This window comes from Micromesistius poutassou (genome assembly GCF_964030765.1).
Source record: "Micromesistius poutassou genome assembly, chromosome: 10".
Taxonomy (NCBI): domain Eukaryota; kingdom Metazoa; phylum Chordata; class Actinopteri; order Gadiformes; family Gadidae; genus Micromesistius; species Micromesistius poutassou.
The window spans coordinates 11,418,588-11,434,159 of NC_140280.1; the positions used below are offsets into that span (position 1 = coordinate 11,418,588).

Below are 15,572 nucleotides of genomic sequence, written 5' to 3' on the forward strand. Positions count from 1 at the left end.
CTATTATTCAATAGCTCAGGACATATCGAATTTGAGTTTGGAGTTTTGTCTGACTTTTGTTCCTTCAAAAGTGTCACGGCAAATGTCATTAAATATGTTAAATAAAATATATGCAAGTGAGAAGTGCATTACTTAGAATCATGTTTCCTTTTGGTATCCAACCAGTTTATTTGGTCAAGACAATGTACTGTATCTTACATATTGCTACAATTCAAAATCCTTAGATTATTAAAGCTACTAGTACTATTGTATTGTCACATTTGAAAGGTTCTATAAAACGTATACGTAAACGTGTACTGTCCGTTCAGATCCTCAAGGAGCTCCTCATGTTGATGGAACTCAAACTGTCCTTGAAATAACTTGAGACTGTAACAGCTGAACGGCCTGAGCATCTCAAACCTGCCCCCTCTCTACAGAAGGAGCCCGTCTGAGGTGACCCTTGGGTAGACGTCCTCCAGGCCGTGGGGGGCCTGTGACACTACAGAAGGAGCCTTGGGTAGACGTCCTCCAGGCCGTGGGGGGCCTGTGACACTACAGAAGGAGCCTTGGGTAGACGTCCTCCAGGCCGTGGGGGGCCTGTGACACTACAGAAGGAGCCTTGGGTAGACGTCCTCCAGGCCGTGGGGGGCCTGTGACACTACAGAAGGAGCGGGTCTGAGGTGGGTAGATGTGCTCCTCCTCCCTCACCTCTCGTTGGTGATGATCACAGATGTACCGATGTAATGTGGAATCTCGCGTTGCCCTCCTTGGGCAGGGCCGAGGGCGGGGCTTTGACTCTTATTGCTGTACGACACCACGTCGTTTCCGTGGCAACCGTAACCGTCCGCAAAATGGCCCAACGCTGTGTAGGGCGGCGCCTTCACAGTGCTGCTGCGATTGCTGAAGACCTGGTGAAGGTTCAAAGACGCGTACGGTGGCTGGGGGGGTCCGCCCACGCCCATCCACATCCTCCTCTCCTTCTCCAGCCCGGCCTCCTGCTGCTGGGGCGGGGCGGGGGGTGGGGGGGGCTGGTATCCTTTGTAGTGGCAGGAGGAGGACGCCTCGGGCGGCCTCCTCCTCTGGTCCAGCTGCCTGGGGAAGGTGTGGGCGTGGGAGGGGCGAGGCTGCTCCCGTAGGCCCTTGCTCAGCACCAAGCTGCCGAACAGAGGGCCCCCCCGGCCGTGCCCCGGGCCGAGGGCCGCCCCGCCGCCCCCCCTGGCCGCCCTGGCGCAGGGGTGCAGTGTGTCGGCGGCGGGCCTCCTCCTGGCCGGCGCCTGGCCGGGCCCTGCCTTCAGCAGGGTGTCCCGGGGCCGCGGGGCCGCGCAGCTCAGCAGCAGCTGGGGGCCCCTGGCCGGCTGGGGGGGGGCCCTGGCGGGATCTGAGGAGGGAGACGGCAACAGCCAATGAGAACCGAGTGTCTGATCCCATCCCTGTTGTGCGTTGTAGACCAGGGAGAGGTGCTGTCACCAGAGGGGCCCCAGCAGGACTAGTCTAGCAGAACAGAATGTGGTTCAAAGGGCCTTCGGTCCACGTTCTCAGGAAGGAAACAGGAGTCAAGGCGTTAGTGTCTGGACTCTGGTCCTACTGTCTACGTTCTCAGTATTATAAGGAAACAGGAGTCAAGGCGTTAGTGTCTGGACTCTGGTCCTACTGTCTACGTTTAGCTTTACTGGTGCCAGCCAGCCTGGGTCTCAGGAGCTCAGCTCTTTGGGGTTCTTTGGATCCACCATAGGTCCCCTTACCATTCCCTTTGTGTTTCTACCGCAAGAAATATACTTTAACTAACACGACAACCAGAGGTGGAAGACATTGAAGAGACAGCTGAAAAGTTACTTTAGCCCTTAGATCTATTCAAAGAGCGTAATATACGGTTGCATACATTTCATGTACTTTAGTCAAATCATTGACCTCAACACAATGCATAAGTCATCTTAAGAAAGGAGACATGTTGTATATTAGTGTTTGTTGAGCAGGCAGCGCAGGGCCTCACCATGGGGGACGTGGAGGCTGTAGGGGACCCCAGGGCCCCCCTCCCCCAGTGGGGGGCCATGCGCCCCCCCCGATGGAGAGCAGCTCAGCCTGGCAGGCTGGGGGAGGAATGAAAGAAGAGGTGAAGACTGAGGTGGATTCCTACGTAGAAACAGCCCTGTAGCGCCGCTCTGTGCTACATTTACAATACAGCCGTTGAGTTGTTGGATAATGACACCTTGGATACATTACACACCATCTGCAGAGATTCAAAAGTCTACCTCCACTTTTTGGCCCGGTTGACATGGTTGTTGATCATTTTAATCGAAGATGGAAGATATCGACCAAAGAGTGTTTTTTCTGTGATATCTGAACAGACCTATATAAGTATATATACTGTATATATATATATATATATATATATAAGTATGTATGTTTTGAACAGAGCTCTTCAAGACGTCTCCTCCAGTGGTCGTGGTTCAGATCCATCACTGTTGGCCCGTGTACCAACACCACATCAACTGTTTTCTAGAAGCTACCTTTTTTAATGTTTCAATGCCATATGTGGGCCATAGAAGGACTTTGGTACAACACTGTACAGAGGGCAGAGAGGATAGGCTCCGGTCCTGGTTCTGATCAACGAGAAAAGACACTTCCTTCTTCTTCCAACCTACCTAGCATCCACACACTGTGTAATGCTGAAAACTCAAAAAGAATAATACAGAATGATGTTATATACATTAGTGTATACATTGTTGAGGTTGAGACACACAAACACAATGGTTTCAGTTGAAACTAGTTGAACAAGAACACTGCAGTCGTACCGTGGGGTACGGGGCGGGTTTGACTCTGGCTTTGACCTTCAGCGTTCTGGTCTTCAGGTGTTTGTGATGCGGTGGAGGAGGAGACGCCAGGCTGCTCTTGTAGCTGAGGCCAGACCTGACGGCCGCGTTCTGCTCCTGAGACAGTGGCAGCTCCTGGTATTCAACGTCACTGAAACATAACCAGACACATTGTTCTACTTGTACTTGGCTGAATGGGATGATGGAGAAGCTTTTTCTTTAACGTGTTTCATCATGTGTGATCACTCGCTTTCTACTCATGATATAAACCAGTGAATATAAACCTCTCCACCCGTTAGAACCGGGCATTGAAATATTTCCAGAAGAGGTTAAAAAATATATATAAATTATGTCATATTGTTTAAAGGTCCCATGACATGCCACCAGGTGTGAGTGTGATTAGCCGTTTTGGAAATCTGCCCCTTATGACATCACAGGTGGGCGTGTCCACCTAGATGTGTGCTGGATAGATCAGTCTACCAGCCTTCCCAGTGGACTGTAACAAACGTTGCTCATCTATCCGTCACACATCTAGGTGGACACGCCCACCTGTGATGTCATAAGGGGAAGATTTCCAAAACGGCTTGTAGCGGCTAATCACGCCACACCTGGTGGCATGTCATGGGACCTTAAACTCAGGCTATACAAGTCATATTATTTCCTCCAACATATAGACTACATACACATACATACATATATTTGTAGTGGAGAAAAGGGTAACATTTTGTGAATTGTTCTGAAAGTTTAAATATTTGTATACTCAATTCATACAATTTCATTGCTGTTGCTTTAAAGGGGACATATTATGAGAACAACACTTTTCCTGGGATTTTGGGTGATGTTTTGGGTCTCTGGTGCTGCCACACGCATACAAACTTTGAAATAAGTCCATACATGCTTTTTTGAGTGAGCTATGCATTTCTGAAAGTACCCGCCTACAGTCTCCAGATGAGTCAGCTTCAGCGCAGACTCCGACGTAGGAAGCAGCACATTTGAATATTACCAGCCACTTCCCCATCCCCCTCCAATCAGAGCATAGATAAGATTTTCTGGAGATTTTTGCAGACGAGCGCTGAGCAGAGATGTTTGCGCATTTCAGAAGCAGGGAGATTCCGTACAAAAATAGATGTCTAATTTGTCAGTTTGCCATGTGACTGCCTGGCAAGGAGTGGCGGCAGTCCGCCAGCTCAGCTCCGGGAGTACAATCCCTTTCTCCTCCATGTCGCGGTTCAATCCGGACTTCAGAGAGTCAAAGCCAAAGTTCCTTTCCCCCAATTCTTCTCCACCACGGCCGAGATAACCCCCACTACGAGTCTTTACTTGTTGTGGAAGCACCAGAGTCTTTATGATTCAAAATATCATCCGGATGTGCACATAGCTTTTGGCCGTGATATATCACTTCTAAAGATATCACTTCTCCTCCATGCTGTGGTTCACTCTGACAGCTCATTGGTCAATGGGCAGCAGCTCATTTGCATTAACGCTACAGACACCAGAAACAGCACATTGTGAAGGGATTGAAACAGAGGGGAATACCGATAGGCAAGATTTTTTTTCCTAAAAGCTATTTCCAGCAAACCGCTTCAAAAACATGTTTTCTGGAACTCATATACTATGTTTACTTGTTGGAAAAACATCATAATATGTCTCCTTTAATTGTTGTAAATATGACACATAAGCAGTCTTGAAAAACAGCCATGTCCTTTGTTTAAAACAGATGCATCTTAAAATTAAGGCATTAAAATTGAACAGTCAATTTTAATGCCTTAATGTGGGTCCTCCACATTTTTTCATGAACACGCCGGTCCTTGGAACAAAAAAGGTTGGGAACCCATGATATAAACCACAAAAGACAAGCTTCCACGGAAATACTTTGAACACATACTTACTACACATACTCTCATTCAAACCTCCTTGAGAACGTGAAGCTACGGCGCTCAGACTCACGTCAGGACGTAGTTGATGCTGACGATGCAGTGAGGTCTGGAGGAGCGGCTGTTGTGGACGATGGTGGCGTAGCTCTGCACCCACACCCAGCCTCCACGCTTCGACAGGAGCCGGTAGTACTGAGTGGTCACCTGGCCCTTTACCAACACTACAGACATAAAGACACTGAGTGGTTTACCAACACTACAGACATAAAGACACTGAGTGATTCACCAACACTACATAAAGACACTGAGTGATTCACCAACACTACAGACATAAAGACACTGAGTGGTTTACCAACACTACAGACATAAAGACAGAGGACTGAGTGGTTCACCAACACTACAGACATAAAGACATAAAGACACTGAGTGGTTCACCAACACTACAGACATAAAGACACTGAGTGGTTTACCAACACTACAGACATAAAGACACTGAGTGGTTCACCAACACTACAGACATAAAGACACTGAGTGATTCACCAACACTACAGACATAAAGACACTGAGTGATTCACCAACACTACAGACATAAAGACACTGAGTGGTTCACCAACACTACAGACATAAAGACACTGAGTGATTCACCAACACTACAGACATAAAGACACTGAGTGATTCACCAACACTACAGACATAAAGACAGAGGACTGAGTGATTCACCAACACTACAGACATTTGTAAAGACAGAAAAAGACACAGAGAAATGTGAATAAAAGATACAACAGAGGCTCCTATGTTTGCTATTTCATTAATCAAACAAAAAAAAAAAAACTTACTTTATTGTACTCAACTGGGAATATTTGCTCATTCATTGATTTGTTGGTATTTACGCAGCATATGTGATGATTGATTGATTGATTGAATTAAATAAAAATATAATTAATACGTCTAATAGAGCTGTGCATGCTTACACAAACATTATATCCTTATCTTCTTTACACACACACACACACACACACACACACACAGGTTTCCTGTGTAGTCTTGAGGTCCACTGGTCCACTTACGGAGGTGGTGAGCGGAGCGGAGCTGGAAGATGTCACAGCCGTGGACGTGGTGGTAGAGTGTCTTCTCGATGAGGTCCTGGGGCTCGTGTCCCGTCAGCTCAGCCACCCTGTCAGCGTCAGGACAGCATCACACGTTACCGCTGGAAGATGATTCATATTATCTAAGCCAAAAAGATGATATGAAATAATACTTGAGGGTATTAGATACCCTGATATTCACAGCTGATACCTTCCTGTATCATCGATCAAGCTGCCCAACATGTTATTAAATAGTAAATGGGCTGCAATTCTGTAGTGCCTCACATTCACACACATTCACACACACATTCACACACACATTCACACGGACGGTGGTGTCGACAATGCAAGGCAGCAGCCATCCACTGGCCAGTAGCAGGGTGTGGTGTGTGGCCCAGGAACCCCTCGGCACATAGACGCCTCTTCTCTCCTCTACCAGGGCTCCTCTCCTCACCTGTCCTCACCTGGAGGCTCCTCTCCTCACCTGGAATCACCTGGAGGCTCCTCTCCTCACCTGGAGTCACCTGGAGGCTCCTCTCCTCACCTGTCCTCACCTGGAGGCTCCTCTCCTCACCTGGAGTCACCTGGAGGCTGCTGTCCTCACCTGGATTCACCTGGAGGCTGCTGTCCTCACCTGGAGTCACCTGGAGGCTGCTGTCCTCACCTGGAGTCTAGGAAGATGAGCTTGAGGTCCAGGCTGGCCCGGAACATGAACATGTTGCTGTGGAGCTTGACCTCAGTGATGCCGCTGGGGGGCAGCGAGGTCCCCACGGCCACGAGGCCGATGATCTGGTACCAGGCGTCGCCCAGCGGCCCGTCCACCAGGTACTGCCTCAGCTTCAGGTAGCCGCTGCAGTGGATCACCTGACCAACAACAAAGGTCCACTTCTTTAGCTCTTCTCAACCTGCTCTGATGATGAATTTAGAAATGTCATTAAATCCAAGGTTTTCTCCAATAACCTCCCACTCCTCTCATCAGATCAGATCCAGCTTTCTCTAAGCTCATTCAAAGTGCCGTAAATCCCCCCTTAACAGCCCCTTAGAGGATTGGAATCCCCTTTCCTGCTAAATGGATTTGCACTCCTAAGTCTCCCGGCCATGATCCAGCCCTGCCCGCCAGTCTGTGTCGTGTTCTCACATAACTCAGCTCTCTGGTGTCTCTCCTCAGCCTCTCTTCTGTCACATCTCTGCTCCCACCCCCCCCCACGACCGTCAGAGCTGTCTGATGTGTACATCAGGGCTGTAGTGGCTCCTCTGGGCTGTTTCAGTGCGGCCGTCGCCTACCTTAAATCCTCCACACGTTAATCCAGCGTTGCGCTTTGCCAGCACACACTTCATCCTCAGGAAGAAAGACCGCTCGATCTCATACTCTGTGCACACAAAAAGACGTAGAAGGATAAGGCCATTAGTATATAGTGTTATACAGAAACAATTAAATTACACACTTGAGGTTTGATATGAGTGACATTTATGCAGCTCATTTAGGCAGCAGGAATTAGTGTACAGTATGTGCGTTCCATTGATGTGCATCTGAGCATGTTGTAAATGTTGCATTGTGCTGAGCTTGATGGAACACTCACTGCAGCACGCATTTACAGAACTGTACTTTTTTTAGAATGTGTGATTCATAGGGGGTCATCTACTAAGTTCTAAGAGTTTGCAGTAATAGTAAACATCTATTAGTTATCAAGTTCAATCATTGACAAAATGCATAGAAAACAGGATGAATAATGAAAGGTGTCACTTTAGAAAATGCCGTCTTGTAAGTTGCCTGTAGAAAGGGGTTGTTTTAGGATAGTGCTCAATGAGAGCTTCCCTTTCGGATACCATGGTCCCAGTGCTCCCAGTGCTCTTGGCTGTGGGATTAAGTTTCTCCCTGGCTAACACGTTGAATTGGCCAACATTCTATGGCTGGCTGTTTGTTGGGCCAGTGTGCGAGCCTTTGTCCCCTCAGGACAAAGGCTACAATATGGCACATGTTTTTTTTTCTGGAGAATCTGCAGATGAACTTGTTCTGTTAACTTTGTACATAGCAGGGGGAGAATTCTGGAATCAGGGGTGGGGACCTTGGGAGAGGTGGCAGTGAGGGGGGGGACCTTGGGAGAGGTGGCAGTGGGGGGGGGACCTTGGGAGAGGTGGCAGTGGGGAGGGGACCTTGGGAGAGGTGGCAGTGGGGGGGGGGGGACCTTGAGAGAGGTGGCAGTGGGAGGCTTTCTGTGCACTGAGGACAGCAGTCATCTCATCATGGTCCGCTGGGTGGATGTACTCGAAAATACTGTTTCCTGTTAGCTCTACCTGGAACACACAAATCACACAGCCTTCACTACTGTACATTCTGTATGTTTGGATTTCCAGAATTACAGGTTAGTGCCTCTGGCAAATTGTTCTGTAATCTGTACTAGGAAAAACTATCACATATTTGTAATAATTTTTGTTCTTTGTTTGATAACTTGAAATACGATGTGACAAAGTTGATGTGGCCTCTCCTTTTGGGTATGCGTATTCATCATGCTATAATTAAGGAAGCAACATTTGGTATAGAAATATCATGCTAGATGTATTAGGTTCAACATAAACCGCTGCAGTGTTATAGACATGTGTGGAAATCTTACCTGGGATAGGCCAAGATGGACAGATGCCGTTTCAGAGATGTACATAATCTTTCCATCAGGGGCAACGACGAAAACAAATCCATCGAGGGTCTGCAGAAAGTATAAAGTAAGTTGTTATGTAAGTTGTTATGTAATGCCGGTCAATATCGGGAAAATAAACCCTGACGGGCGAACAGGACACCGACGTGAAGCGGAGGGGTCTTGCTTCGCCCTGAAGGGACTTGTTCTAGATAATGACACGACGTTCTATACATTATCCCGCTTATTACATGGCTACTTGCCAAAACGGAAAAAATAACTTCACACGGTGTGTCTTTTTACAATTCATTTGTTACCAGCACTCGTAGTGTTGATCAGCAGAGAAATAGTCCGCCAAAGACGTTGACGTCACTTAGCAACCGAGTACACTGGGGTTGATAAGTTACCGGACTACTTGCGGAGCGATATGAAAGACGTGAATCAGAGGCAAAAAATCCACTTTCCTTGACAGTGGTCATTAAATGCTTAGCAACGGTCAGTTATCGAAAAATAACTGACCGCCGGAAGTGGGGAAGGCCCATGCAAGTGAGCGTTGCACAGCTTTGAGAAGAGCCGTGTAGTAGTTAATAATAAGGGCCTATTGTAGGCCTCTTGGAATGAGTCACTCTGGGAACAAGCAATATACTCACTCCCCGACTCCCCTGGCCCAGAACATTAACCAATCACATCGGTGTATCTGATATAGGCGGGCCAAAAGCATTGCTGTTTTACCGACCGGATACGGCAAGAGTCTTATCTATTAGTTAGCTCTGCTGGTCTGGATACGTCACCCCTTGTATTCTGATTGGTCGTAGTGTTATCCAATTGCTTGCAGTAATTTTTTCAAATGTATGCTTGGTGCCGCCCCTCGAGTTGGGCCGTTTTCATTACTCGTTGCCAGACCCTACAGCTCTCTAGATGTGGTCTGGATTTCCAGGCTAGGCCTTTGCATGATTTGCATGTGAATTTAAACTTCATCATTATGTGGTGGACTAACCCTAGGGCTAACCCTAACCCTAGGGCTAACCCTAACACTAGGGCTAACCCTAACCCTAGGGCTAACCCTAACCCTAACCCTAGGGCTAACCCTAACATTAGGGCTAACCCTAACCCTAACCCTAGGGCTAACCCTAACACTAGGGCTAACCCTAACCCTAGGGCTAACCCTAACCCTGACAAAGGTCTGAATCAGACCAAGGTACATTATTAGGTTTAACTGTTGACACTTTATACTTTCCCAACAGTGTACATGGGCGATTCTATATGATATTATTTAATAATACATAATATTATATTTCATTAATTCTGCCCATTATGACAACATAAACCTCATGTTGGGTCTGTACAAGGCCAGGTCAGGTCCTCTGTCAGCTGGGGACATTGCCTACATATGGGTTAGGGTTAGTGCATATTGGTGGAGAGATGGTGCTACTTCAAACAGCTATGTCCCAGTAAGCCCAGCCACTGAAATCACCTCCTGTTAAATAGCAGTACTGAGTGCTGTACTGTCGTTTGCTCTGAGTCTTTCCATCGTGCAGCTGTGGAACATAAGCTTTTCTACAGCTTGGTTCCTTGGAACAACCTGTGGCAAGAAAGACCCTAGAATAACCATTTGGTTTGGGAAACTTGCCTGACTAGAAGTCAAATATATGAGCAGCAGTCCAGTCTGTTGGACGCGTACAGTATGTATTCAACAGTGAACAGTTTCTCGTTCATATCATAGTCATAATCATTATCATCAGGTAACATCAATATTTTAGCTAGAAAAGCATAGCAAGTCACTTCTGTGTTAACAGGGTAAAGCAAACTGTGCATTTGAATGTTTCTACTGTATAGGACTTGGTGGAGTGGTTGCTTTGACCTGCAGGAGATGGGAGCCCAGTTCTTTGGCCATGTTGTCCAGATGGCTCCCTCGTGAGGCCTGGCCCCAGGCGTCGCCCAGGCCTGGACAGGAGAACAAGACGTCTCATCCACACTGCTGAGTGTATGAGGGTACACAGCCCATGTATGCAGTAACTTATAATAACCGTTCACACAGCCTGTACTATCCTGTAGTATATTTATGAGCGGATAGACCTTATGATATCATAGATATACCTTTGAATAGCTTCTCAATTATTCATGAACTTTCAAAACCTGTATAACATCTAAACCTTAAGAAATAGGAACAAGTATATGAGTATATATTTACAATAGTATATTTATATCATGAATAATTTATTTTTAAGTGTGATTCAGTCGGTTTTATTCCATGGGCTGAATTACATTTCTTATGAAAGGACTGATGATCCAGCCAATCAGATTTAAATGATCACCAATTCACTTTAACAATCTAGTAACTATTTTTGCTATTTTACTTATTTTTCAATAATAGAATAATACAGGACTATAGACAAGAAGTAGGCCTAGGCCTACTACAAAAAGTCGTATTTGAAATAATATGCTTCTACCAAAACAATTACATACACACTAGGATTGTAGGCCTACACACTAAAATAATGGACGATGACAAACATGTCTAAACAAGTGGATAATCCTAACCCTCACCCCTCAAGGTTGTCAGCACTACTTATATACTACTATATACTACATACTACAATATACTACTGTTTTGTTTCTTAATGCTGCCTAATCACTTGATATTTTGTATGTGTCCATTGTTAGCTCAGGAAGTAGAACGGGTTTTCTTTTAACCTGAAGGTCGCTGGTTGGATCCCCGGCTCCTCCTAGCGGAGTGTGGAGGTGTACCTGAGCGAGACGCCTCACCCTGACTGCTCCCGACGAGCTGGCTGTCGCCCTGAGGGGTCGACTCCGCCGTCGATGTGTGATATTTGTATGAATCGTTATCAATCGTGGATAAAATAATCTGCTATATATATATATATATATATTTATTTATTTATTTATTTATTTATTATTATTATTTTTTCCAAGTGTAACAAAAATGTTATTCCCATCGAATAGGAATCCGATGTTTCCCTCAATGGTGGGCCTCGTTTCTGGGTTTCAGTCTGCCGCCTGTTTGAGCAAGATGCCTCCACCCTCATTTCTCTAATGACTTGTCTGTTTGGATGAAGGCCTCTCCACCTAATTGACAAATTAGTTACCGCAGTAATTACGGTAGCGGCGCAGCGCTTATTGCTCTGAGGCGCTGCTGTGTCCATCGCTATCATTAAAATGTCACGCAGATTAGGCCTGGCCTACAGTAAACAGTTTTATAATATCACTACACAACATCCAAATAAGACACTTTGCCAATATTGTAACAGATAATAATGAGGCCATTTTCACTGACAAACTCGAATAACGCAAATAATTCACTGCATGGTATGATTATTATATTATGATTATGATATTGCATCATTGCCTCCAAAAATGTCCAAAAGGAAATATAAATAAATATATTTTCAAAAAAAATGACCAAAATAAAAACAGATTATAAAACAACAGCCTTAAATACAACAGGACAAGGCGGATGAACATAAACTGTTTATAATCTTCCTATAATAGTTACTCAATAGTTTTTCATATCCATCCAACCTCATGAATATGACGAGTAATGACCCCTTAGATAGGAACTGTCTTGATCTGTGGCTTACATTGTATACTTACCCTAACCCTAACGCAAACTACAGGCTGAGGTGAGCGCAGACCCCAGGAGGACTGAGACTCGAACCCATGTCTCTAAACGCTGCCATCTGCAGTATTACACTGAAACATATATGCTGACGGGTAGGCTGCAGAAAGCGCAGAGGAATGGACCGACTAACAGAAGCAGGATTCATGTGCATCCATGTGGCGGCGGTCTCCGACTCTGCGACGCGTCTGATCTGGATGAATTGTAGTAGGCTACAGTTAGGCCTGTGTATCCACGTTGCATCTGCAAGTCAATTTAATGTAATTTAATTTCATCCACAAAAACAAACTGCTAATCCCATGCAAGGGTCCTGTTGGTCTCTTTCTGGGACGAAACGTCCACGTGGTCACAGACAGGGCGACACCACCCCGACCACCGCGTCTGATGCGCGCTTAGAAATAATCTTCTTCTTATCTCTTCTTATTATCCATCCATTTGACTCTCTTCTTATTATAGGCCCACCCAAATGTTTTATACAAGTTTTTCTTCCTACCTTATCAATAGTATTTATTTAATGTTGCAATGAGTCAAAATTCCACCAATGACAATTTAAGTGTGATTCGGTTCATTATTTTGTCCATGTGTTTCGAAAATTGTCCCTTTCAATCTCCTTCTTTAATCGGTTGTCAAAGTTAGATCAGGCATAGTTAGGCATAGACCATGAGGCCTATCACTCTAAAATCCCTTTTCATCAAAGCTATGATGTGTTAAAGAGTGCAACACGTTGTTTTCAATGAATAGGCCTATTCAAACATAATCCAACATTTTAGGATTTGCCACCAAAATGATCAGTCTGCCAGAGTTAGATTGTTTCATAAAACAACACACAGACATGAAGACAGACGACTGGTGCATCAACACACACGTCAGGTTCACTACTGAGCCTCCAGCACAGCTGCTGCAGCACGGAAACGTGCTCACATTTGAAAATGAGTGATTTCAGAGGGTTCCAGAGATTACAATGAGCCGCTCGGCCAAACCCCATCTCCAGATAGCTACCCTGTAACAAAGACTCAGAGCTCTGTCTAAACCAAGGCCTACAGGCTGCGATGACCAAACTGATAACAGGCCCGCTGAGAGACATGTCAGTGTTGTTAAGTTTGAATCAATTAGTAAGCAGTCAGTAACCGATAGCAACGTGAAAATGTGTTTGACCAGGATGGCAGATATCAGTACTACAAACAGTCATGTTTTATGGTTTAGAGACTATTTGCTCCCCATTTGCTGAAAAAATAAAAATCACGACAAGAACGATATTCTTTGAGTTGGTTCAATCCATAGTCCGCATTTTTTGTATTGCAGTAGCTAATAACAACATCTTTATACCTGAATGGCGCACAGGCCTGACCGTTTCATGGTGGCCCCAACATTAAAGGCCTTGTGCTCCTTGACTTTATGAGTAATGACAGACCGATTGGAGAGCAGGAATGGCCTGTTTGTCTGGCCTTTCACCTGTCCAAGGGCCGGTCCGAGGCTCAGCAGCAGCTCATTAATCATCTGCTTGATGTGTTGGCTCATTTGAAATGGACTTAAATCAACACTCAATCATTGGGCTGTAAAACGTGAACCTTGTAATGGTAGAGCCAGGGAGATGATTTGACTTACATAATCAATCATTAAACCTAATATTTATGAAATTATTATTAATAATAATTATAATTAGAACTAATAACAATACTATTAGGCCTACTACTACTGCTAATAATAATTACATTTAATATTGATACAAAATAACAATAATTATATGATAATAATATAGCCTATATATATAATATAATAATCTTAGAATAATTAGATGAATACAAACTTAATTAATATCTTAATTAAGCAATCGTATTTATAATGTGTGTGTAATGCATATTAACATAAGATAATAATCAATCAATACAATGTCTGCCATATTGTACAAATTACATCGAATAGAATAAACTACGGTAACAAAAGTTTTAGAAAGAGCTAGATTTATTCATGTTAATCATTTTGAATTAAACGATCTTGTAATGTGCTCTCTCTCCGGTAAAGCCCTGATCGGTTAATGAAAAACGTTTTGCATCAACTACAACATGTTTATTAAATGTCCAATGAGCTTCAATATAATCGCCCTATTTATTTAATAATAACAAATTTATAATAATAATAATAATTTACGAACAAATATATTAGGCCTACATAATTATTACTTTTAAGATAGATACGGCATATGGCAGATATTGTATTGATTGATTATTATTTTATGTTATGCATTACACACATTATAAATAAGATTGCTTAATTAAGATATGAATTAAGATTAATAGTATAAATCTTATTATTCTAAGATTATTATATTACATATATAATAATAATAATAATAAATTAATAATTGTTATTTTGTATTAATATAATATAAATTATTATTAGAAGAAGTAGTAATAGTATTATTATTATGACAGATATGTTGACCCATAACGGAGACCCCAGTCCTCTCTCTCTCACCCTCCGGTAGAGCTGGTCTTACCGTTACACGGCTCTCACCCTCCAGTAGAGCTGGTCTTACCGTCACACGGCTCTCACCCTCCGGTAGGAGCTGGTCTTATCGTCACACGGCTCTCATCCTCCGGTAGGACGTGGTCTTACCGTCGGGGAACACGGCTCTCATCCTCAGGTAGGAGGTGGTGAGGCGGATGATGCTGGCCTTGTCCAGCTGGGAGGTGATGGCGGAGGGCAGGGGGAGCAGCTTGGCCAGCTCGTAGAACTCCCCGTTCTCCTTCTCCCGGCGCGTCTTCGCCGCGTTCTTCGATTTGTCCTTCATCTCTTGGAGACGATCGAGTGATGGAGAGGATCTGTGCGTCTTTACCGGAGGACGGCCTTCAGGTCTTCAATGCCTCACCAGTCCATGTGGCTCTGACCCTATAGCAGGCAGACCCCCGGACCCCCGACCTCACAGTCCCCCGGGTGAGGCAGCATCATGTGCGTGCTGGTGCGTAATACACAGAGAGACCACCAGACCAGTGGAACCACTCTCTGCGTCTCTATTCGTTCCTTTATTCGTTCCTTAATTCGTTCATTTATTAGTTCCTTTATTCGTTCCTTTGGAGAACAGGTGCTCCGGGTTCTGCGGCTACGTGGATTCTGTCCGTAAAAATCCTGATCAATTGCCTGATCGATCTGATTCCTTTCTTTTGCACTGATGTTCCGTGTTCCTCGGCATTCGGGTGGGCGTTATTGTCGGCATGAAGTCCGCCTGAAGCACAGATGCGTAATGGGGACGTCCAGGTGGACTCGGAGCATGACGCACAGCAGTCACCGGAGTAACTATCGAATAGCTTCGACGATATTTAAAAGTTAAAATGAGATAGCAAAATTCCCGTCCAAGCTGCAGCTGAACGGCCGCAGCAGCAGCAGAGACGCTGTAGGAGGAAGAGCCTCTGGACAGGGGAGGGTCTCCAGAGGCTGAATGTGGCTCCAGGCGGCTGGGGCTGCAGCTTTCTTCAGAACACGACGAGACGACTTTGAGACGTTGTGTGTGTGTGTGTGTGTGTGTGTGTGTGTGTGTGTGTGTGTGTGTGGGTGTGGGT

At 45.0% G+C, this 15,572-nt stretch overlaps 1 protein-coding gene across 1 annotated transcript; it reads right to left on the reverse strand.

Moving 5' to 3' along the window:
• Nucleotides 1–410: 410 nt before the first annotated feature.
• Nucleotides 411–14,806, reverse strand: sim2 (SIM bHLH transcription factor 2; the record flags this gene model as incomplete). The annotated part of the gene is made up of 13 exons (XM_084474225.1): nt 411–576; nt 688–887; nt 1,041–1,264; nt 1,970–2,066; nt 2,772–2,940; nt 4,737–4,884; nt 5,731–5,837; nt 6,413–6,612; nt 7,033–7,118; nt 7,935–8,043; nt 8,361–8,450; nt 10,240–10,322; nt 14,632–14,806. 13 exons carry the CDS (start codon nt 14,804–14,806, stop codon nt 411–413), a joined length of 1,854 nt encoding a protein of 617 aa, XP_084330351.1.
• Nucleotides 14,807–15,572: the final 766 nt, after the last annotated feature.